This window comes from Platichthys flesus, chromosome 11, assembly GCF_949316205.1.
Source record: "Platichthys flesus chromosome 11, fPlaFle2.1, whole genome shotgun sequence".
Taxonomy (NCBI): domain Eukaryota; kingdom Metazoa; phylum Chordata; class Actinopteri; order Pleuronectiformes; family Pleuronectidae; genus Platichthys; species Platichthys flesus.
This window is the reverse complement of record NC_084955.1, coordinates 2,740,711-2,766,875: the sequence shown is the minus strand read 5'-3', so window position 1 is coordinate 2,766,875 and position 26,165 is coordinate 2,740,711. Positions and strand designations below refer to the sequence as shown.

At 40.9% G+C, this 26,165-nt stretch overlaps 1 protein-coding gene across 1 annotated transcript in view; it reads left to right on the top strand.

The window, feature by feature from the left end:
* fbxl4 (F-box and leucine-rich repeat protein 4) overlaps positions 1 to 24,531 on the top strand; it is a 72,142-nt gene extending 47,611 nt beyond the window's left edge. Inside the window, exons 7-9 of the mRNA XM_062398936.1 lie at positions 18,801 to 18,925; positions 19,565 to 19,752; positions 20,959 to 24,531. Coding sequence (XP_062254920.1) covers positions 18,801 to 18,925; positions 19,565 to 19,752; positions 20,959 to 21,122 — 477 coding nt within the window. The 3' untranslated portion in view covers positions 21,123 to 24,531. The remainder of the gene's footprint in view (positions 1 to 18,800; positions 18,926 to 19,564; positions 19,753 to 20,958) is intronic.
* Positions 24,532 to 26,165: the final 1,634 nt, after the last annotated feature.

The following is a 26,165-nucleotide window of genomic DNA, read 5'->3' as shown; positions in this document are numbered from 1 at the left end:
TTTTTATCTCCATCTTGTTGTGATGACACTCATCTGAATTTGAAGTTGATCTGATGAAAGCCCTGGGACAAGTTCGTAAAAGTAAAAATGTGGGATATTGCCAAAATGGCCACTAAAAGCAAAATGGCGGACTTCCTGTTGCGTTTTTCATAATGCTCCATGAGACTTTTTTTCATGACTGGTCACGATACACCTATATCCAGATTTTGATGAAAATCCGTTATGTGGAAACCTAGGGGCTGGTTCCAGGGGGCGCTGTAGAGCCATTTTGCCACGCCCAATTCCAATTACTCCAGAATACTAAAATATCCGCAGACCTTGAATTTCCTGCAAAGTTTCATAACTTTTTGAGCATGTCTAGACCCTGAAAAAGCCCCCCAAAGGGAAATAATAATAATAATAATAATAATAATAATAATAATAAAAATCCTTACAGATTCAATAGGGCCTCTCACCATTCGGTGCTCGGGCCCTAATAATAATAATAATAATAATAATAAAAATCCTTACAGATTCAATAGGGCCTCTCACCATTCGGTGCTCGGGCCCTAATAATAAAAATCCTTACAGATTCAATAGGGCCTCTCACCATTCGGTGCTCGGGCCCTAACTAGGGCTACGTTGTAGCACTTGCGGGCCCGAGCACCCGCACGTTGAAGCCTGTTGCGGTCGGTGGAGAGAGCGATCGATGACCAAGCGCACATCATCGATCGAGCATGCACTTCTCCACGTTGCATGCGTTTTGCGCTCTGCGGCAGTAGGTTTGCCAGTAGGTGGCGCCATCACTATTATTACGCACAGACATATATATCTGTTCATGTAGGCGCTCTGATGTAGCGTGAGCAATTTTGTGTCAATTGGACAATGTTAACACAACTTAATTTTCACACTGATCAGTAGGTGGCACTATGACCCTGAACTAATATTTATATGTGGAGCTGTTCAGATCAGTATTGTGATCATAGGTCAGTAGTGTGGAGCCGGTTGGATAATGCAGAGTGGATTAACAAAGTACTTCCTGTTTCCTGGCGAATCAGTAGGTGGCGCTATGACACTGAGGAAATATTGACACATAGAGCTGTTCAGGCTTGGACTCTGACCATGTGACAGAAGTTTTGTAGTGATAGGACAATGCACAGTGGAGTTATGATAACATCGTGTCCTTTGGCGAAGGAAAATCCTTCGCCGCACATCAATGTTTACACGGTTTGAGGAAACGTCACAATTCTGACCATGATCTAATGACTTGACTGATCTGATTTGAGCTGTATATTGTAAATCAGCCAGGAGCAGTTCATCAAAGTATAAAACATGTCACTTCCTGTAGCCACCAGGGGGCGCTGTAATTTCAAGTCATAATTTCTGTGTAGATGTCATCAGGATGGCACCCTTGTCTTACATGTCTAGTTTGGACTCGATTGGACAATGTATGTCCGAGATACAGAACCTCGTGTTTTGATGGCGTTTAATCAAACTCAAGACGCCACGCCACGGTCACACGGTGTGACGAAAGGTCAATCTCTTAATCACTTTTTATCTCCATCTTGTTGTGATGGCACTGATCTTAATTTGAAGTTAATCTGATGAAAGCCCTGGGACAAGTGCATCAAGTAAAAATGTTGAATATGGAAAAAAAATGGCCACTTAATCCAAAATGGCGGCCTCCCTGTTTGGTCAAGCATACCTATCCAAGATATTTTTTTGTTTGTTATGAAACGACACATGTCCCGCTAGATTTGTATAAATGTCAGCCATCGTAGTGCCGGGGTTGCCCTATAGGGGGCGCTGGTCAGTTTTTTTGCCACGCCCATTTCTTAAAACCATATGAATATCTTCAGGGGGGGGCTGTTGTTACACACATGTAGTTTGAGAGAGATAGAATCATGAACACTGAAGTTACAGCAATTTCGTGTTTCACGGCGAGTTGATGAACTTTAATGCCACGCCATTCATATGGCGTTTGACGAAAAGTCACGGTAATCTTATGTCTTCATTGTCAATGTCTTGGGACCCATTTGATACAGTTTGACATGGTTGAGGTCAGTGGATGAGGAGAAATTCATCCAAGTGTAAGACAAGCAAAAAACAAGACATTTCCTGTTGCCACCAGGGGGCGCTGCGGTTTTAAGTCATCATTTATGCATAGATGTCATCAGGCGGGGACTATTGTCTTACATGTCTAGTTTGGACCTGATTGGAACATGTATGTCCGAGATACAGATGCCCGTGTTTTGATGGCGTGTAACCAATTTTTAACGCCATGCCACGGTCACACGGTGTGATAAAAAAAAAATCCCTCAATCATTTTTTATCTCCATCTTGTTGTGATGACACTCATCTGAATTTGAAGTTGATCTGATGAAAGCCCTGGGACAAGTACGTAAAAGTAAAAATGTGGGATATTGCCAAAATGGCCACTAAAAGCAAAATGGCGGACTTCCTGTTGCGTTTTTCATAATGCTCCATGAGAATTTTTTTCATGACTGGTCACGATACACCTATATCCAGATTTTGATGAAAATCCGTTATGTGGAAACCTAGGGGCTGGTTCCAGGGGGCGCTGTAGAGCCATTTTGCCACGCCCAATTCCAATTACTCCAGAATACTAAAATATCCGCAGACCTTGAATTTCCTGCAAAGTTTCATAACTTTTTGAGCATGTCTAGACCCTGAAAAAGCCCCCCAAAGGGAAATAATAATAATAATAATAATAATAATAATAAAAATCCTTACAGATTCAATAGGGCCTCTCACCATTCGGTGCTCGGGCCCTAACTAGGGCTACGTTGTAGCACTTGCGGGCCCGAGCACCCGCACGTTGAAGCCTGTTGCGGTCGGTGGAGAGAGCGATCGATGACGAAGCGCACATCATCGATCGAGCATGCACTTCTCCACGTTGCATGTGTTTTGCGCTCTGCGGCAGTAGGTTTGCCAGTAGGTGGCGCCATCACTATTATTACGCACAGACATATATATCTGTTCATGTAGGCGCTCTGATGTAGCGTGAGCAATTTTGTGTCAATTGGACAATGTTTCCGCAACTTAATTTTCACACTGATCAATAGGTGGCGCTATGATCCTGAACTAATATTCATATATGGAGCTGTTCTATTCAGGATTGTGATCATAGGTCAGTAGTTTGGAGCCGGTTGGATAATGCAGAGTGGATTAACAAAGTACTTCCTGTTTCCTGGCGAATCAGTAGGTGGCGCTATGACACTGAGGAAATATTGACACATAGAGCTGTTCAGGCTTGGACTCTGACCATGTGACAGAAGTTTTGTAGTGATAGGACAATGCACAGTGGAGTTATGATAACATCGTGTCCTTTGGCGAAGGAAAATCCTTCGCCGCACATCAATGTTTACACGGTTTGAGGAAACGTCACAATTCTGACCATGATCTAATGACTTGACTGATCTGATTTGAGCTGTATATTGTAAATCAGCCAGGAGCAGTTCATCAAAGTATAAAACATGTCACTTCCTGTAGCCACCAGGGGGCGCTGTAATTTCAAGTCATAATTTCTGTGTAGATGTCATCAGGATGGCACCCTTGTCTTACATGTCTAGTTTGGACTCGATTGGACAATGTATGTCCGAGATACAGAACCTCGTGTTTTGATGGCGTTTAATCAAACTCAAGACGCCACGCCACGGTCACACGGTGTGACGAAAGGTCAATCTCTTAATCACTTTTTATCTCCATCTTGTTGTGATGGCACTGATCTTAATTTGAAGTTAATCTGATGAAAGCCCTGGGACAAGTGCATCAAGTAAAAATGTGTAATATGGAAAAAAAATGGCCACTTAATCCAAAATGGCGGCCTCCCTGTTTGGTCAAGCATACCTATCCAAGATATTTTTTTGTTTGTTATGAAACGACACATGTCCCGATAGATTTGTATAAATGTCGGCCATCGTAGTGCCGGGGTTGCCCTATAGGGGGCGCTGGTCATTTTTTTTGCCACGCCCATTTCTTAAAACCATATGAATATCTTCAGGGGGGGGCTGTTGTTACACACATGTAGTTTGAGAGAGATAGAATCATGAACACTGAAGTTACAGCAATTTCGTGTTTCACGGCGAGTTGATGAACTTTAATGCCACGCCATTCATATGGCGTTTGACGAAAAGTCACGGTAATCTTATGTCTTCATTGTCAATGTCTTGGGACCCATTTGATACAGTTTGACATGGTTGAGGTCAGTGGATGAGGAGAAATTCATCCAAGTGTAAGACAAGCAAAAAACAAGACATTTCCTTTCGCCACCAGGGGGCGCTGCGGTTTTAAGTCATCATTTATGCATAGATGTCATCAGGCGGGGACTATTGTCTTACAAGTCTAGTTTGGACTTGATTGGAACATGTATGTCCGAGATACAGATGCCCGTGTTTTGATGGCGTGTAACCAATTTTTAACGCCATGCCACGGTCACACGGTGTGATAAAAAAAAAATCCCTCAATCATTTTTTATCTCCATCTTGTTGTGATGACACTCATCTGAATTTGAAGTTGATCTGATGAAAGCCCTGGGACAAGTACGTAAAAGTAAAAATGTGGGATATTGCCAAAATGGCCACTAAAAGCAAAATGGCGGACTTCCTGTTGCGTTTTTCATAATGCTCCATGAGACTTTTTTTCATGACTGGTGACGATACACCTATATCCAGATTTTGATGAAAATCCGTTATGTGGAAACCTAGGGGCTGGTTCCAGGGGGCGCTGTAGAGCCATTTTGCCACGCCCAATTCCAATTACCCCAGAATACTAAAATATCCGCAGACCTTGAATTTCCTGCAAAGTTTCATAACTTTTTGAGCATGTCTAGACCCTGAAAAAGCCCCCCAAAGGGAAATAATAATAATAATAAAAATCCTTACAGATTCAATAGGGCCTCTCACCATTCGGTGCTCGGGCCCTAATAATAAAAATCCTTACAGATTCAATAGGGCCTCTCACCATTCGGTGCTCGGGCCCTAATAATAATAAAAATCCTTACAGATTCAATAGGGCCTCTCACCATTCGGTGCTCGGGCCCTAACTAGGGCTACGTTGTAGCACTTGCGGGCCCGAGCACCCGCACGTTGAAGCCTGTTGCGGTCGGTGGAGAGAGCGATCGATGACCAAGCGCACATCATCGATCGAGCATGCACTTCTCCACGTTGCATGCGTTTTGCGCTCTGCGGCAGTAGGTTTGCCAGTAGGTGGCGCCATCACTATTATTACGCACAGACATATAGATCTGTTCATGTAGGCGCTCTGATGTAGCGTGAGCAATTTTGTGTCAATTGGACAATGTTAACACAACTTAATTTTCACACTGATCAGTAGGTGGCGCTATGACCCTAAACTAATATTTATATGTGGAGCTGTTCAGATCAGTATTGTGATCATAGGTCAGTAGTTTGGAGCCGGTTGGATAATGCAGAGTGGATTAACAAAGTACTTCCTGTTTCCTGGCGAATCAGTAGGTGGCGCTATGACACTGAGGAAATATTGACACATAGAGCTGTTCAGGCTTGGACTCTGACCATGTGACAGAAGTTTTGTAGTGATAGGACAATGCACAGTGGAGTTATGATAACATCGTGTCCTTTGGCGAAGGAAAATCCTTCGCCGCACATCAATGTTTACACGGTTTGAGGAAATGTCACAATTCTGACCATGATCTAATGACTTGACTGATCTGATTTGAGCTGTATATTGTAAATCAGCCAGGAGCAGTTCATCAAAGTATAAAACATGTCACTTCCTGTAGCCACCAGGGGGCGCTGTAATTTCAAGTCATAATTTCTGTGTAGATGTCATCAGGATGGCACCCTTGTCTTACATGTCTAGTTTGGACTCGATTGGACAATGTATGTCCGAGATACAGAACCTCGTGTTTTGATGGCGTTTAATCAAACTCAAGACGCCACGCCACGGTCACACGGTGTGACGAAAGGTCAATCTCTTAATCACTTTTTATCTCCATCTTGTTGTGATGGCACTGATCTTAATTTGAAGTTAATCTGATGAAAGCCCTGGGACAAGTGCATCAAGTAAAAATGTGGAATATGGAAAAAAAATGGCCACTTAATCCAAAATGGCGGCCTCCCTGTTTGGTCAAGCATACCTATCCAAGATATTTTTTTGTTTGTTATGAAACGACACATGTCCCGATAGATTTGTATAAATGTCGGCCATCGTAGTGCCGGGGTTGCCCTATAGGGGGCGCTGGTCAGTTTTTTTGCCACGCCCATTTCTTAAAACCATATGAATATCTTCAGGGGGGGGCTGTTGTTACACACATGTAGTTTGAGAGAGATAGAATCATGAACACTGAAGTTACAGCAATTTCGTGTTTCACGGCGAGTTGATGAACTTTAATGCCACGCCATTCATATGGCGTTTGACGAAAAGTCACGGTAATCTTATGTCTTCATTGTCAATGTCTTGGGACCCATTTGATACAGTTTGACATGGTTGAGGTCAGTGGATGAGGAGAAATTCATCCAAGTGTAAGACAAGCAAAAAACAAGACATTTCCTGTTGCCACCAGGGGGCGCTGCGGTTTTAAGTCATCATTTATGCATAGATGTCATCAGGCGGGGACTATTGTCTTACATGTCTAGTTTGGACTTGATTGGAACATGTATGTCCGAGATACAGATGCCCGTGTTTTGATGGCGTGTAACCAATTTTTAACGCCATGCCACGGTCACACGGTGTGATAAAAAAAAAATCCCTCAATCATTTTTTATCTCCATCTTGTTGTGATCACACTCATCTGAATTTGAAGTTGATCTGATGAAAGCCCTGGGACAAGTACGTAAAAGTAAAAATGCGGGATATTGCCAAAATGGCCACTAAAAGCAAAATGGCGGACTTCCTGTTGCGTTTTTCATAATGCTCCATGAGACTTTTTTTCATGATTGGTCACGATACACCTATATCCAGATTTTGATGAAAATCCGTTATGTGGAAACCTAGGGGCTGGTTCCAGGGGGCGCTGTAGAGCCATTTTGCCACGCCCAATTCCAATTACTCCAGAATACTAAAATATCCGCAGACCTTGAATTTCCTGCAAAGTTTCATAACTTTTTGAGCATGTCTAGACCCTGAAAAAGCCCCCCAAAGGGAAATAATAATAACTAGGGCTACGTTGTAGCACTAACGGGCCCGAGCACAGGCAATTTCAAGTCTGTTGCGGTCGGGGAAGAGAGAACGTTCGATGACCAAGCGCTCGTCTCCACATTGCCTGCGTTTGCCCTGTGCGGCAAGGAAGATCGCTCCACTTCTTCTGGCCAGCCGCTGGTGCTGAACTAGAGGTAAGTAACCTTGAAACTATCCAACATAACCTATTGCTTTATCTATCATCATATGCTTACATGCCTCAAGTTTTTTGTAATATGTAATTGTTATAAAAGTTACCGTTTATTTATCACGTCTAATGAACAGATTGAAGCAAGATAACTCGACAGTCTTGTTTTGGTTGTGACATTATTTTTTTTAATGAGTTACTATCAATACGCTACACGTGTACGTTTCATGTGATAGTAACTGTTTCACCAATATTCTGATACAGGATGGTATATCCGCCATTACTATTTTCACATTGTTTATTTAGTCTGTCATGGAGTTGTAGAGTGAATTAGACAGTAGTGATAACATTATAATGTCCACACATCAGTGTTGTAAACACTTCTCCAATTAATTATATAATTATGTTTTCACACTGAGGGAAGTGGAGAGACTTGATGTGGACTGTTATCAACAGCTCTGTGGGAGATCATCACCTTGAATATTACAGATGAGGTAGAAAGACATTTTATCTATGTGTACAATGTTGTATTTCTTTGTCACGTTTTATCAAAAGCGATTTAAAGTATGTGCATTTAACCATTAGGATACAAACCCAGACCCTAGTACATCGGTTCTAGCTGAAATAAGTAGTGCTTCATAAACAACACAAAACATTCATAACAGTACGCTTCTGCTCCTCATTAATGCAGCTCCTGATGTCCCCAGCAGCAACATGGTGGAGATCTGCAGCTTCATGCTGGTCAACTGGAAGACAACTGATTAAGATTAAAAGATTAAGATTAAAATCCATTTATTCATCCCAAACACATGCACAGACATGCAAAGGCACACTCATGCAGGTAGGGAAATTTAATCGCTGCTTTTTACCCATCTGGTGCAGGACACACAGAGCAGTGAGCGACCATGTACGGCGCTCGGGGGAGCAGATGTTGGGGGAGTGAGGTGCCTTGCTCATGGGCACTAGAGAGGGTAGGGAGACTCTTGGATTTTTGGACAGATCAATCCAGGTTCGACTTTTGTTGTCTCTCCATGGAGTCGAACCAAAGACGAACCAGAGACCTTCTCTGCCCATAGTCCAAGTTTCTGCCACTCGACCACCGCCTCTCCTCATGCATCATCAAACTAGTAATCTACACATCACTCCATGCGTTGCTCCCTTAACTACAGATGGCCTGCGAATGTCATGGAGTTTTACAGTGAATTAGACAGTTTAGGTATGATTTTAATCTCCACACATCAGTGTTGTAAACAGTTCTCAAATTAATTATAAAATTATGTTTTCACACTGAGAGAAGTGGAAAGACTTGATTTGGACTGTTATCAATAGGTCTGTGGGAGATTATCACCTTGAATAGTACTGATGAGGTAGAAAGACATTTTATGTATTTGTACAATGTTGTATTTCTTTCAGCACTTTTATCAGAAGGGACTTAAAATATGTACATTTCACCATGAGGATATAAACCAAGACCACAGTACAACAGTTCTATCTGAAATCTGTTGTGCTTTATACACAACACAAAACATTCTTTAACAGTGCGTTTTTTCTCTTCATAGATGAAGAACTGCAGCACCTGATGTCCTCAGCAGCAACATGGTGGAGATCTGATTTGAAACACTTTAGATAAGAACCCAGTGTTTTATATTTCTGCTTTGCCATAAGAGACAGAACATGGTCATCACAGCTGTGTCCTTCAGGCTCGTCTGTCCCTAATAAAATGATAGGAAACATGAAAGTGATCGTCATTATTGTAGAGGAAGAGTTACATATGAACAAAGTGTGTAATCTTATTTTCTGTGGATATTCAACTGTGTATTTGAATATGCTTTTGGATTAAAACGTGCACTACCATGACAATGAATGTTTTTAATGGAGCTATTTCACATTAAAAGTATTGCATTATAATTTAATACATTATGTATTATGTGCAATACTTTGATTGTTTTTAAGTAATGAAATCAGGTCTGTACCTGGAGTCAGTGTTCAGTCTGGTTGGATTCAAGTTGTGTGTCAAGTTGGACCTTCTAGAGGAACATGAAACCAATACACAGATATGTAAAGTCATACATGGGCCAGGTTAAGTAATTAACAGACTTTTAAATGGTAAAAATAAAATATTAGTTCAAAGTTAATCAGAGCATAATCATTTCAGATTAGGAAATAGGTAGTGCATATAAGCCCACAACTCTGTATGACACTGTCTGTTCTAGTAAAGGTACAAGGCTATGACTTACTCATATTTAACAAAAGAATTCAGTGAAGTCAGTCTGAGATTAACGATTTAAATACTGAAGGTGGGAGACACGGTTATTTTTCACTGTAACACGTGACAGGACATCAACACCGTGACTCTGAATAAAGAGCCTTAAAAGACGTAGTGCTCCTTTGAACAGCTGCTCTTACAATGTGTAGCAAGTGCTAAATCTCCATTAGTATAATAGTAACAAAAATCACCCTTTACATAATTGAACATATATTTTCCATGTGAACCCCTTTAACACAGTTCAATTCAGGAGCAAAATATAATTTATACAGTATTTATTAGAGCTAGTATTAGTAAACAGATCAAACAAATGCAGTACAACACATCACACATCCACAGTGTCTCTTTTGCTTATCATCACAGTCAGTCAGAAGTGTCCGTTTAACTTACGTAGCAGTTGAGAGATGCTTCGTTGGAGCTAGCAGGAGCTAGCTCATAGCCAGTGCTGCTGTTGAGAGCGGCAGAGTTCACACAGGAAAAGACACAACGGGAGAGGGGACAAAAACCTTTGAGTCCCACACTCTAACCTGCTGAGCGAACAACGTCCACAGTGACTCCGCCGCCGTCCTCTCATCCAGACTCGCCAACCGTTCTCCGGTTCTTCGTGATACACAGCTCCGCAGCTTGTGACGACGTAACTTCTTTCAGAGTCTCATGAGGCGTTCACTTGCAGCTGTGTTAAATGCAGCTTCGTTTGTCATGGCGAGTTGAAGAAGTCTGCTGCAAAGCTATGAATAATCCGCATGATGAAAACTCACAGCAATGTTATGCCTACATTATCAATATATTGAGACCCATGTGACACAGTTTGACATGGTTTAGCAAAGTGAATGAGGAGAAATTCATCCAAGTGTGAGACGTAACAAACCGAAAGCGGTCTCATGCTGCGTTCAGGGTAACTCTGTTAAAATGGGATTCATTGGTCATGGTGAGCTGATGAACTTTGATGCCACGCCATTAACAATCTGCATGATGAAAAGTCACAATAATGTTATGCCTACATTATCAATATCTTGAGACCAATTTGACACAGTTTGACATGGTTTAGTAAAGTGGCTGGAGGGAAATACATCAAAGAGTAAGATGACCAAAACAAGACATTTCCTGATGCCACCAGGGGGCGCTTTCCTTTTAAGTCATGATTTCTAGGTAGATGTCTTCCGGTCGCGACTCTTGTCTTATATGTGTAGTTTGGAGTCGATTGGACAAAATATGTCTAAGTTACAGAAGCTCGCTTATATTGGCGTTTAGTCGAACTTTAAGACCTCACCACGGTCACACGGTATGATGAAAAGTTTAAATTCTGATAACTTTAGATCTTCATCTTGTTTTGTAGAGTCTCATCTAATTTTTAAGTTGATCTGATGAAAGCTGTCTGAGTAGTACATAAAAACATAACACGTACCAAAACAAGACATTTCGCGTTACCACCAGGGGGCGCTGTGATTGTAAGTCACAATTTCTGCACCCATGTCTTCTGGTGGCGACTCTTGTCGAATGTGTCTAGTTTGGACTCAATTGGACAAAATATGTATGAAATATGGAAGCTTGTGTTTTGATGGCGTTTCATCAAACTTTAACGCCACACCACGGTCAGACGGTTTTGCTAAAACGTAATCCTTCAATAACTTTAGATCTCCAATTTGTTGTGATGACGATCGTCTAAATTTGAAGTTGATCTGATGAAAGCTGTACGACAAGTACATCAAAGAAAAAATATGGAATATGACCAAAATGGCCACTAAAGTCAAACTGGCGGGCTTCCTGTTGCGTTATTCATAATGCACTGATGGACTTTTTTGTGCATCTAGTCATGATACACAATAATCTTTGTTTTTTTTGAGGATCGGTGAATGCTAAATGAGGGGCTTTTCCGTAGGTGGCGCTCTTGAGCCATTTTGCCACGCCCTTTTCAAAATACTCCAGAATACGTAATTTTACGCCGCCTTCGAATTTACTGCAAACTCCTACAACTTTTTGAGCACATTAAAGCCCTCAAAAAGCCAATTCATTTAAGCTAAGAAAAATAATAATAATAATAATAATAATCATTTCAATTTCAATAGGGCCTCCCACCGATTTCGGTGCTCGGGCCCTAACTAGGGCTACGTTGTAGCACTAACGGGCCCGAGCACAGGCAATTTCAAGTCTGTTGCGGTCGGGGAAGAGAGAACGTTCGATGACCAAGCGCTCGTCTCAGCGTTGCATGCATTTGCGCACTGCTGCGATATAAACGCTTCACTTCCTGTAGCCAGCAGGTGGCGCTATGATTTTAAGTCATGGTGTCTTTGTTGATGTCATCAGGTCGCGCTTCTTGTCTTACATGTGTAGTTTGAACTCGATTGGACCAAATATGTCCAAGATACAGAAGCTTGTGTTTTGATGGCGTTTAGTCACATTTTGACGCCTCGCCACGGTCACACGGTGTGGCGAAAAATTGATCTTTCAATAACTTTAGATCTCCATCTTGTTGTGATGACACTCGTCTAAATTTTCAGTTGATCTGATGAAAGCTCTCCAAGAAGTACTTGAAAATAAAAAACATGGAATATGGTCCAAATAGAAAATGGCGGGTTTCCTGTTGCGTTTTTCAAATTGCTCCGAGCGCGTTTTTTGTGCATCTGGTGATGATACACAACTGTCTTCAATTTCGTGAGGATCAGTGAATTCTAAATGAGGTGTTTCTCCATAAATGAGGGGAAGCTCCGTTGGTTGCGCTGTTGAGCCATTTTGCCACGCCCATTCTTTAAAACCATCTGAATATCTTCAAGGGAGGGGGGCTGATGATACACACATGTAGTTTGAGGGAGATGGACCCATGAACACGGAAGTTAAAGCGTTTTCGTGTGTCATGGCGAGCTGATGTGACGCCCCGCCACAGTCAGACAGTGTGACGAAAAGTTGTTTCTTTGATAACTTTAGATCTCCATCTTGTTGTGATGACGCTCGTCTAAATTTTCAGTTGATGTGATGAAAGCTGTACGAGAAGTATATCAAAGTAAAAGATTATGGAATATGACCAAAATGGCCACGAAATCGAAAATGGCGTGCTTCCTGTTGCGTTTTTCATATTGCTCCGCGCGTTTTTTGTGCATCTGGTGATGATACACAACTGTCTTCAATTTCGTGCGGATCAGTGAATGCTAAATGAGGTGTTTCTCCGTAAATGAGGGAAAGCACCGTTGGTGGCGCTGTTGAGCCATTTTGCCACACCCATTTCCAAATACCCCAGATTACGTAAATTTTCACGAGGCCCATAATCTGCCCTATAGATGTTGAATGCATTCTGTAGTGAGAACACATTCAAGCACATGTCCTACACCTCCATGAGAGGGGGGAGGGGTGAGAAGGGGGAGGGATGAGAGGGGTGAAAGGGGGTGGGGTAAGATGGGGGCAGGTTGATCTGAGGAGGTCTGTTTTAGACAGAGTAAAAAGGTGCTGTTTTAAATTATCCTTGGGGTATTTTTACCAAAATATTTTACAGACATTTCATTAAGACCCCAAGGAACCATATCAACTGTGTTGAAATGGAAATAATATGTCCCCTTTAAAGCGAATATGTCCCCTTTAAGCGGTTTCGTGTGTCATGGTGAGCTGATTTGACGCCCCGCCACAGTCAGACGGTGTGTCGAAAAGTTGTTTCTTTGATAACTTTAGATCTCCATCTTGTTGTGATGCCACCCGTCTAAATTTTAAATTGATGTGATGAAAGCTCTCCGACAAATAAATCAAAGCGCACGATGTACAAAAACAAGACATTTCCTGATGCCACCAGGGGGCGCTTTCCTTTTAAGTCATGATTTCTAGGTAGATGTCTTCCGGTCGCGACTCTTGTCTTATATATGTAGTTTGGAGTCGATTGGACAAAATATGTCTAAGTTACAGAAGCTTGCTTATATTGGCGTTTAGTCGAACTTTGAGACCTCACCACGGTCACACGGTGTGATGAAAAGTTTAAATATTGATAACTTTAGATCTTCATCTTGTTTTGTAGAGTCTCATCTAATTTTTAAGTTGATCTGATGAAAGCTCTCCGAGTAGTACATAAAAACATAACACATCTTAAAAACAAGACATTTCCTGTTGCCCCCAGGGGGCGCTGTGATTGTAAGTCACAATTTCTGCACCGATGTCTTCTGGTCGCGATTCTTGTCGTATGTGTCTAGTTTGGACTCAATTGGACAAAATATGTCTGAAATATGGAAGCTTGTGTTTTGATGGCGTTTCATCAAACTTTAACGCCACACCACGGTCAGACGGTTTTGCTAAAACGTAATCCTTCAATAACTTTAGATCTCCAATTTGTTGTGATGACGATCGTCTAAATTTGAAGTTGATCTGATGAAAGCTGTACGACAAGTACATCAAAGAAAAAATATGGAATATGACCGAAATGGCCACTAAAGTCAAACTGGCGGGCTTCCTGCTGCGTTATTCATAATGCACTGATGGACTTTTTTGTGCATCTTGTCACGAGACACAATAGTCTATGTTTTTTTTGAGGATCGGTGAATGCTAAATGAGGGGCTTTTCCGTAGGTGGCGCTCTTGAGCCATTTTGCCACGCCCTTTTCAAAATACTTCAGAAAACGTAAACTTGCGCACATTTGTAATTTACTGTACACTTTAGAAACTTTTTGAGCACGTTAAAGCCCTCAAAAAGCCAATTCACTGAGCGAAGAAAAATAATAATAATAATAATCTTTTCAATTTCAATAGGTCCTCTCACCGATTTCGGTGCTCGGGCCCTAACTAGGGCTACGTTGTAGCACTTGCGGGCCCGAGCACCCGCACGTTGAAGCCTGTTGCGGTCGGTGGAGAGAGCGATCGATGACCAAGCGCACATCATCGATCGAGCATGCACTTCTCCACGTTGCATGCGTTTTGCGCTCTGCGGCAGTAGGCTTGCCAGTAGGTGGGGCCATCACTATTATTACGCACAGAGATATATATCTGTTCATGTAGGCGCTCTGATGTAGCGTGAGCAATTTTGTGTCAATTGGACAATGTTAACACAACTTAATTTTCACACTGATCAGTAGGTGGCGCTATGACCCTGAACTAATATTTATATGTGGAGCTGTTCAGATCAGTATTGTGATCATAGGTCAGTAGTTTGGAGCCGGTTGGATAATGCAGAGTGGATTAACAAAGTACTTCCTGTTTCCTGGTGAATCAGTAGGTGGCGCTATGACACTGAGGAAATATTGACACATAGAGCTGTTCAGGCTTGTACTCTTATCATGTGACAGAAGATTGGTAGTGATAGGACAATGCACAGTGGAGTTATGATAACATCGTGTCCTTTGGCGAAGGAAAATCCTTCGCCGCACATCAATGTTTACACAGTTTGAGGAAACGTCACAATTCTGACCATGATCTAATGACTTGACTGATCTGATTTGAGCTGTATATTGTAAATCAGCCAGGAGCAGTTCATCAAAGTATAAAACATGTCACTTCCTGTAGCCACCAGGGGGCGCTGTAATTTCAAGTCATAATTTCTGTGTAGATGTCATCAGGATGGCACCCTTGTCTTACATGTGTAGTTTGGACTCGATTGGACAATGTATGTCCGAGATACAGAACCTCGTGTTTTGATGGCGTTTAATCAAACTCAAGACGCCACGCCACGGTCACACGGTGTGACGAAAGGTCAATCTCTTAATCACTTTTTATCTCCATCTTGTTGTGATGGCACTGATCTTAATTTGAAGTTAATCTGATGAAAGCCCTGGGACAAGTGCATCAAGTAAAAATGTGGAATATGGAAAAAAAATGGCCACTTAATCCAAAATGGCGGCCTCCCTGTTTGGTCAAGCATACCTATCCAAGATATTTTTTTGTTTGTTATGAAACGACACATGTCCCGATAGATTTGTATAAATGTCGGCCATCGTAGTGCCGGGGTTGCCCTATAGGGGGCGCTGGTCAGTTTTTTTGCCACGCCCATTTCTTAAAACCATATGAATATCTTCAGGGGGGGGCTGTTGTTACACACATGTAGTTTGAGAGAGATAGAATCATGAACACTGAAGTTACAGCAATTTCGTGTTTCACGGCGAGTTGATGAACTTTAATGCCACGCCATTCATATGGCGTTTGACGAAAAGTCACGGTAATCTTATGTCTTCATTGTCAATGTCTTGGGACCCATTTGATACAGTTTGACATGGTTGAGGTCAGTGGATGAGGAGAAATTCATCCAAGTGTAAGACAAGCAAAAAACAAGACATTTCCTGTTGCCACCAGGGGGCGCTGCGGTTTTAAGTCATCATTTATGCATAGATGTCATCAGGCGGGGACTATTGTCTTACATGTCTAGTTTGGACTTGATTGGAACATGTATGTCCGAGATACAGATGCCCGTGTTTTGATGGCGTGTAACCAATTTTTAACGCCATGCCACGGTCACACGGTGTGATAAAAAAAAAATCCCTCAATCATTTTTTATCTCCATCTTGTTGTGATGACACTCATCTGAATTTGAAGTTGATCTGATGAAAGCCCTGGGACAAGTACGTAAAAGTAAAAATGTGGGATATTGCCAAAATGGCCACTAAAAGCAAAATGGCGGACTTCCTGTTGCGTTTTTCATAATGCTCCATGAGACTTTTTTTCATGACTGGTCACGATACACCTATATCCAGATTTTGATGAAAATCCGTTATGTGGAAACCTAGGGGCTGGTTCCAGGGGGCGCTGTAGAGCCATTTTGCCACGCCCAATTCCAATTACTCCAGAATACTAAAATATCCGCAGACCTTGAATTTCCTGCAAAGTTTCATAACTTTTTGAGCATGTCTAGACCCTGAAAAAGCCCCCCAAAGGGAAATAATAATAATAATAATAATAATAATAATAATAATAATAATAATAAAAATCCTTACAGATTCAATAGGGCCTCTCACCATTCGGTGCTCGGGCCCTAATAATAAAAATCCTTACAGATTCAATAGGGCCTCTCACCATTCGGTGCTCGGGCCCTAATAATAAAAATCCTTACAGATTCAATAGGGCCTCTCACCATTCGGTGCTCGGGCCCTAATGAGTGTCATCAAAACAAGATTAAGAAAAAAATTGACTAAGGGATTTTTTTTCCATCACACCGTGTGGCCGTGGCGTGGCGTCAAAGTTTGATTAAACGCCATCAAAACACGAGCATCTGTATCTCGAACATACATGGTCCAATCGAGTTCAAACTAGACATGTAAGACAAGAGTCCCTGATGACATCTACACAGAAATCATGATTTGAAATCACAGCGCCCCCTGGTGGCTACAGCAAGTGACATGTTTTATATTTTTGATGAACTGCTCCGGGCTGCTTTACAATATACAGCTCAAATGACCTCAGTCAAGTCATTGGATCAAGGTCAGAATTGTGACATTTCATCAAACTATGTAAACATTGATGCTTGGCGAAGGATTATCCTTCGCCAAACAGGGCAAGTCCACTGTGCATTGTCCTATTACTACCACACTTCTGTCACATGATAATAGTACAAGCCTGAACAGCTCTATGTGTCAATATTTCCTCAGTGTCATAGCGCCACCTACTGATTCGCCAGGAAACAGGAAGTACTTTGTTAATCCACTCTGCCTTATCCAACCGGCTTCAAACTACTGACCTATAATCACAATACTGATCTGAACAGCTCCACATATAAATATTAGTTCAGGGTCATAGCGCCACCTACTAATCAGTGTGAAAATTATGTTGTGGTAAAATTGTCCAATTGACACAAAATTGCTCACGCTATATCAGAGCGGCTACTTGAACAGATCTATATGTCTGTGTGTAATAATAGTGATGGCGCCACCTACTGGCAAACCTACTGCCGCAGAGCGCAAAATGGATGCAACGCGGAGACATGCGCTTAGTCATCGATCGCTCTCTTCACCGACCGCAACAGGCTTCAACGTGCGGGTGCTCGGGCCCGCCAGTGCTACAACGTAGCCCTAGTTCACTTTTGTTATTTTTTTAGTTATGATGGTGAAACTAGACGATAAAATAAGTTCTATAGCATCATTATCTGTATTTATTTTGTTTTCAAATGGTTTAACCTGAGCCAAGCCAACAATGATAGCAATCATAATTTCCTTTCAGGGTCTGTAGCATAAAGCTGTTAATATATATTAAGTTGTTTTATTTAAATGCACTTGTATCTGATTGGTACTCTCTATCGACGGATATGCAAAGTCCAGGTATCAGGATCGGTCTCAGGACTAGTCCCTTTTATATACAATTTTATAAGAAATAGAAAATTGGTTTTAAGCACTCTGTTCACTAATTCACTCCCTAAGTCTTTAACTGACAAAGTGACTCAACAACTCGACCACACACCTTGTCATTAGCTGAGTTCTAACCAATTGATTCATATTTGATGCAAATTAGATCTTTGCAACTCGTAAAATATGAGTGGAAATCCAAATCTTTTTTTCTTAAGACCCAAAGTGTTGTCAGTAATGGAATGGAAATACATAATGACAGCAAGTCCTTCAGCTGAAGTTTTAATAACCTTCCACTGCTAACCAGGGTTAATGTGTTGCATGTTGTTATTTCTGTGGGTGCCCGCACTGGCTGTTGGTTGCTAAATTACATTTCTTTGCTTTCATCTTAGGATGAAAGGATGAAATATGGCCAACATTACCTGACACCATAGAACAATAACAGTCCCGCAAACACAAATCACTTCTTGAAAGACTATATCATTTCCTTTTTTGATGATGATGATGTTCTCTGTTGGAGCTTTGTTCCCTCTTGAGAGGGAGGTTATGTGCTGCAAACCAGCCGATACATCCACTCAGCTTTTTATTGTTGCTGCATTTCAAAAGTTTGTTCAAACCACACAGACAGACAGTTAGAAAAGTAGTGACATGCTCATTACTTCATTCCCCCTAACGGCATCATTTTCTCGGACCATAGCGTCAACTTTATATATGTCCTCAGTCATGGCATCCTCAAGGCAGATCCCTGAATTCTGTGACTGCATGAAATACACAGAGACATTTTAAAGTAACTAAAGTATTGGAAGTAAACTCCAGAGAATTTCTCTCCATCTTGGCAGCGTCACTTAGACAAACATAGTATCCATTCAAAAGTATTTAATACTCTGAGGGCCCATTTCTTCCTCCAAAGAATCCCAGTGAAGCTAATGCTGCGAACAGGCAAACAGACAACCTGCAGAGTGAAAATGGATCTTAAAAGCTGACTGTCTCTCCTGCAGATTGAGGACTGTGACGTTGTGACCAGCATGCTGGCTGCCCGCTGCCGCTCTCTCTGCTCACTGGACCTGTGGCGTTGCAGAAACCTGACAGATCGAGGCCTGGCCGAGCTCGTCTCTGGCTGCAGGTAGGCAGTGCAGTTGTTTTCCATGCTTTGAAAGTGTTTATCTTATACGAGAACAAACATAGTCAGACTACATGTTTTATCAGGTTTTCATTCTTTTGCAGAGTCGGGCTGCTGCTGTGTGCTGCAAAGCAATAACACAGATGGCATGTTACGCCTCATGATGTAATATAATGTAGTGACCAGTTAGGATGGATGATATTCCCAGTGATCACCTTGTGTCTGGTAAATCACTACATTAGAGTTATTTCATAATGCCCCAGTGCCTTTCCAATCTTTATGTTTTACTGCTTAATGTTTTGTTGGTAAATAGACTAAGATTTACAAAAAATAAAGAAATGTTGTGTTCTGTTTTCAAGTCACAAGGTGAAGAAGGGCTTTAAGGGCTGAGAAAAAAACTGCAATGTCAATAACATTGATAATTCACAGCCGCTGTTGGGTCAGAGCACTGGTAAACAGTTTATTCAGTTTATTTGTATTGAACGTATCATATGCCAAAATCGCACTAAGTTCAACACTGCACTTCCAATGTTTGGTAAAATAGACCGACAGACCGACAGACAGACAGACAGACCGACAGACTGACAGGTTGTAGATCACATCTGATTCCATTTGAATGGGAATTGGTCTGTGTTTGTTCAGGATGCTGGAGGAGTTAGACCTGGGATGGTGTCCCACACTGCAGAGCAGCACTGGATGTTTCCAGCATCTCGCCCGCAGCCTCCCACGTTTGCGCAAACTCTTCCTCACCGCCAACCGCACTGTCTGCGACTCAGACATAGAGGAGCTGGCCGCCAGCTGTCCCTCACTGCAGCATCTCGACATACTGGGTAAAGACTGATATCACACATATGTGTTCAGAAACATTTGTTATTTAATAATGATTTGTTAATAGTTCATGCAACTAAAGCTGCTAATGTGTTTTTCAAGTAAACTTCACATTTAGCACTGTAGGATGTTGTCAGGTGTCATAGTGAACAGCAGATTCACAGCAGCAACCTCTGAAGACAGAATCAATGTATAATGGAATCACTCCAACACCGTTGCCTTGTTCTCGGCCATTGATCGTCACATGAGTGAATAAGGGACTGCATCAAAGAATCATGGACAGATTTTTTCATGGTTGCACTACATGTGTCCATGCTCATAGAAAACAAATATTGTTTTTGCCTTTGATTTATGTTTTCTCATTCTGGTCTGAGTTTAGAATATTAATGTCCAAGTTCCTCCTGTGATATTGGGTCATATCCCTGTAAATATACAGGCACATGTGGGTATGAACTCTTGATGTAATGATACCAAAAATGTTGTAGTATCTACCGATACCATGAAATTCCCATGATTTTCGATACCCAATTCGATACCACTGCAAAGAACAAAATCAAAACAATGAATCCCATTTACTTCAGCTAACATACCTTTATAACAATATTTGAGCATACAAAAAACCTTCATGGCTATGTTGCCTTCAAATAATAAATACAAAGAAAAGACTACTAACATTATGAAACAGAGCAGTGGCCTATAGTAAAATTATGAGATTTCCGTTATCAGTTATAGCTCAATGACTGTAAATCATTAGTTGAATGCAATAAATCTGAAGCATAATAATTTTGTATGATAATGACATAATTTTGCACTGTATATTCTCTAAGAGTTTTGCCTTCCTGGGTTTAGTTTTTTTTCTTTTTTTTCTAGATTTTAAGGACACATTGTTAGTAGTGGATCCTAGGATCAGATGTTTCGTCCATAATCACTATACACACTCACCTGAGGAAAGCCCTGCCAGGGTTGATCGATGACAGTTTTTTGAGTATATGATTTGTAATTTGAGGAAATCGTAATTGGTATCAAGAGCTGAAATTTATTTTATTTGTACATTAATCTGCTTGGTGTTTAACATGTTGCTGTCCATGTCTGGTTTTCTCTACTACGAAATTTGCACACATTTTTTGGGGGGCACATTTACTTCCATTATTTATCTTGTATTTCATTGCTTATGCTTGTTTCCCTGTTGGGACTTGTCTCTTGGACAGGTACACGGTTGGTGAGTGCCGCCTCGCTGAAGAAGCTACTCCAGGCGTGTCCTCGGCTTCTCCTCCTGGACGTCTCCTTCTGCTCCCAGATAGACATGCGCGTCGTCCAGGAGCTCTGTGGCCTCTTCCCTAACGTTGCCATCAAGAAGAGTTTCACTCAGTGATCCCCAGCAGAGGAAGTAAGAGCGGGGTGGTGCTCATCAGCAAACACTGCCTCAGAGTGAGTCAGTTATTGGAGGAAAACCGGCCTGCATCTGTGTCACAGACGAGATCTTTTAGTGGTCAGTAAACAAACCAGTTTGACTGGAAGAGGAGTTTTTTGGTCAACTGGCTGGATGCTAACAACTACAGACTGCTAGTTAAAGGATTACAAAATGTGAGACTTTTTTGTTGTTAATACTTTTGGACACTTGAAATTATCAGGAAAGATTCTGCATCTTCCAAAAATATGAATCACCACTTACGTATTGCCAAGAGAAAAGCTGTAAAATATGCCTTCCTACTGGATGCGAGACACAAAAACAATCTGACAATGTGAGAACTCCTCCCATGAACATTGTGTGAGTGCAACAAATTGGAGAAAAAAGTGTAAAACTCACACTTTATGAAAACCGTGAAAAACAAAACCTGTGTTTGGTAGCCACATACTAATGTTCGCTGGTTACACATTTAAAGATCAGGGCCTTGATCAGTGCCTTGTCAGAATGTGCTGCAAACAAGCTATTTTAATGCACGAGGGTCACTCTGACGGCACCTGTCAACATAAAGCCATTTTGATTTTGATTTAAGAATTCATACTCGATGCAGTTGTGCTCACAGATAACAGGGGTGTTAATGGCAGTGAACGCAGCCTTATTTCACACACTACTGTGTGGATTGTGCCAACTCAAACCTAGATGCAGATATCGCTGGTTATGTGTTGCTGCAAACTGACTGCTTAATCTCACGCTCGAACAGAAACATGCCTGAGATACACCTTCAACATGTTGTCATCCAGAAACATGTGAGAACTTGAATAACTAAACTGGAACAAAAGTAGCTTGGATTTGCACATGCTACAAATGCAGACAAAGGAAAAGCACAGAGGGCATCAAATCAACAGCAGACAGAGGGACTCTTTTCAAATAATAGTAGTAAGAAGTGACACTTGAACAACTTTACAGTGGTATGAACAGAGAAGACCAGCCAATTCTCTCCTGAAGCTGAAACCATTGACTGTTTGACATTTTGTTTTGCGTTTGTCAATCACCTTAAGTTTGAAATGAATTTACTCTCAGTTGGCCAATTGATTAACTGACTTATCTTTCAACCAAACATGGCTGATGTATCTGATTTGATAAGTGTTTTTTTTTTCTTTGCAGATGGATATAATAATTATATATGAATCCGATCATGTTTATTGAGCTTTTTGGCATGGTAGGTGATTGAGGATTATTCCAGTATTTTTAAACCAGGGCTCTATTTTGCCATCAATTTGTGTCTTAATGATTATTAGCGACCATAATGTCTGGAATATGTCCAATAATGAGCATGATCCTGATAATAGCTGCAAAACATATGCAAGGAAACCACGGCAGTAGTGTGCATCATAGTATGTTCACCAAAAGTGCTTGTCTTGCCCCCAGGCTCAGATTGTTATTACAAGTGTCTGACAATTTTGCGGAAAGGATCCCTACAGAGAAAGACCTTGTTAAAGAGTTTAAATGGCTTTTATAGCGCTTTTTTCAAAACCACCAGACTCCATAGAAAAGCTGTAATTTAGTCGAACACAGATTTTTTTCCCTATATGACTGGCAGTTGTGTCATCCCGGTCGAACTGTGTTCGGTTAGGTTAACTGACTGTTTTGTTAGTCTGGTGTCTTTGAACTGGGCTTGTTACTGGTGAAAACAAAAAGGATCTTGCTTTTCAACAGAAAGGTCGATCTCTGTATGGATCTTTTCAATATAGTGTCAGAGATTGTTGAAAAAACAAGCACTTTGAATGGATGCACTTTGAAACTTACATACAACCAGATGGATTGTCCCAATGAATCATTTAGAAACAAAAATTGGCCCCGGTTAAAAATACCAGGATCATCACGTAATGAGAAATGAAAGGCTTAACTGAATTTGAGACAAGTTGGTTTAAATTTGTACATGAAACCTGTGTTGGGTTGACTTCTGTTTAAATCTGCCCTTAATTTAAAATGATGTGTTTCTTCAGTTTTTATTGAGAAAACTTACTTTATCCGGCTCAAGTAAAGCAAAAATTCAGGTCAGGTTTTTTAGTCAGCCTGGCCAGTGTTAATTGTAATTGGTAATTGAGTATGCTTAAGCCAGACAAGTCATTAAGTTTTTTGGGACTGGATTTTATTTTAAGGTAGCTGGAGGTCCTGGGTTTTTGGAATGTTGAGAGTTTTGTCTCCAAAGCTCAAGTTTGAACATCACCTGTTCCAAAGTTCTTTTGTGATGTTGCATGTTTTTCCTCTTGTTATTCACATTAAGCTGTTTGATTAAAGCCACTTACTTTCTGTGCTCACCACCAGACTGATGTAGGGGCTCTGTGAATGAAGCTGAGTAGAGTCAAAGTGACACAGTGTAAATGCCCACTGTGATCTCAGTATTTGTCCTGAAACTCAGGGGTTATATTTTATCTGGTTTGAATTTTTTCAATATATATTTTATTCCAGAAACCAGCACATCTTAATAGTAACACAAGACTCACTCAACTTTAAAGTTACCTGCTGTAGGTGTTGATCTTGACCAACAAACACTACACAAATGATAATTAGCACTGAAGTGCACACAGGAAAGATCACAGCTCATTGGGTGTTAAATGTTACATTAATTATATGATTATGAAAAACGTATTCCTGTAATCAATTATTTAATTTTTGTAATATATAAAGCTACAGTTGCAATGTGGTTGAAGTGCTTGGAAGGCATTTCTTTTATTTTTTCTGGAAAAAAACAACTTGAAGTTTTATTTAAACCACATGGGTTTGGTCAGTATTTGTGCCTTATACTCCAGTTTGAATGTGGTGTGGTGTCGATTTGGTATAGATTGTAGTGAATTGCTTTGCTTTTATGCCCTTCAACCAAAGTAATACAGAGAAAAATGGTCATTAGTATCACTGCTGTATTTGACCACTTTATATGCCAAATGTTGTATAACAGCCATGTTATTAATATGCAAAATAATATTTATTTATATTGATCCCCGGTTGATTAAATGCTATTTAAAATCATTACCCTTTTATAAAAAACTGTTATGTTCTATTCGGGAAATACAGAATTTTTTTTTCTTACCCAAAGTCAAATGAGAGGAATGATATTTCACCTCAATGCATTCAGCAGGTCTGGCCTAGTTTAGCCCAGAGGATGGGAGGACTTCTTTAGCCTAGCTAAGTATAAAGAGCCCCTCAATCCAACATAATGTCATTATGATGACCCCAAAGTTATCACCGATGCACAAATGTTTCTTTGTTGGCACATTGATTCTCCATGCTGTCATGTTGCCAAAAGTCAGGCTAATCATATCATTCATTTATGGCTGTAGTGACAAAAAGAAAATAAAAATATAAGTGAACAGAAGGTATTTATGTTCTCTTTTATTCACACTTATCTTTTAACAAAGGACAGAGGTAAGTTCTACAATTAGCCTAAAGGAGGAACAGCATTATGTATTGCACTAAGCTAAGTAGCCTAAAAAGAACAGAAGTATCTCCTGCTTAGCTTAGTAATAAGAATGGTAAATGTTTAGCCTAAATCGGGGTAATTTATCAATGAAAAGAAAAAAATGCTGTTTGGGGACTGATGCTAGTGGTATCGCTGTTAATTTTTGCTAAGCTAGGATAATCTCCTGACAGAAGCCTGGTGCAGGATGAGCCTGAAACCCAACAGATATAAATCATCCAAGATAATAATTGGTTTAACTAAAAAACCTTTAAAAGGCTGGACTGTCCCATTAAAGTCATTTTCTATTTGTTTTTGTTTTTAGTCAGTGGTTGTGTTTGAACTAGAAGGTGTGCTTACAGTATGGCATTAATATGTGTTTCTATGAGGGCTTATGGATGATGAAAGCATTACCCCAGAGAGCTGGAATCAGACAACAGAGGATGAAAACATTTTTATTACAGCTGGTTGTCTAGAAGCTAAGAAGTGCGCACGTCGGGGTTTTCTGGCCCACCCAAGACAAGTATTTTCAAGATAATTACTTATGTGTTGTATTTATTTGCCACCTTGAGTGACTGGGACGACCCTGCTTTTCTTTCAAGAGTATGCATTTTCTCTCCTCCCTGTCTGGCTGTTTGATCAGCCTTTGTGCTACGGGTTGGACATGCAGTGATGCTGACATGACCGCGAACACCACTGTTGTGTTAAAAGGTTGTGCCTCTGTCATGATGAAACCGGGTGCTTCCCTTTCACCAGATTTTAAATAACCTGAACACTGATGACCGACACTGAAAGCTTTGTTGCTCTGTGACTCCACACTTCTCTTGCCATCCTTCAAAGACATATTTTTCTTCGTTGCTTCAAACGCATTAAAGAGAAATGTATGAGTCCACAAAACACTTTCAAGGGCAAACAGTGTTGCAGCCAAATCCAATACAATTGAGGTAAACGGAGACCGATTCTTCAACTGTAAAAGAACAACTTAAAAAAAAAAAGAATAAAAGCCTCCTCTGGTGTCATCTGAGTGTCCTTAAGCCTTTGATTCAACTAGCGTGGCTCCAGGGGAGGATATCAGAGGACAGTAAGGCTAAAACACATTTTTAATCAATGTGTTTCGAGTCTAATTTGAATGTCGGGGCATACGGACACTTTGATGACACCACACAAGCAATGATATGGCATTTTTTCTTATTTCAGTTTTTTATTACGTTTGAAGAGGTGGTCACCATTTACTTCAATTGTATTGGATTTGGCTGCAAAGCTGTTTAACCCTGAAACTCCCAAAGGGTTTTGTGGCCTCAAACACTTCACCCTCCCCTCCATAGCCATAGTGGTGAGTAGATGATTGATGACTTTCTTGGGTGAGCTATCCCTTTAACTTGCTCATATGGCTTTCTTACTTATTCTCCAGCCTTAGTGCACAGTGAACTATCACTGTCGTAAAAAATTATTGCATTTCTCTGTCATGCCAAGACCAGTGTGAAGTGTTACTGGAGGAAAGGATGGTCGTCTACTGAATCCACAACCACCAGATAGGCCTTTAGTCTGATTGA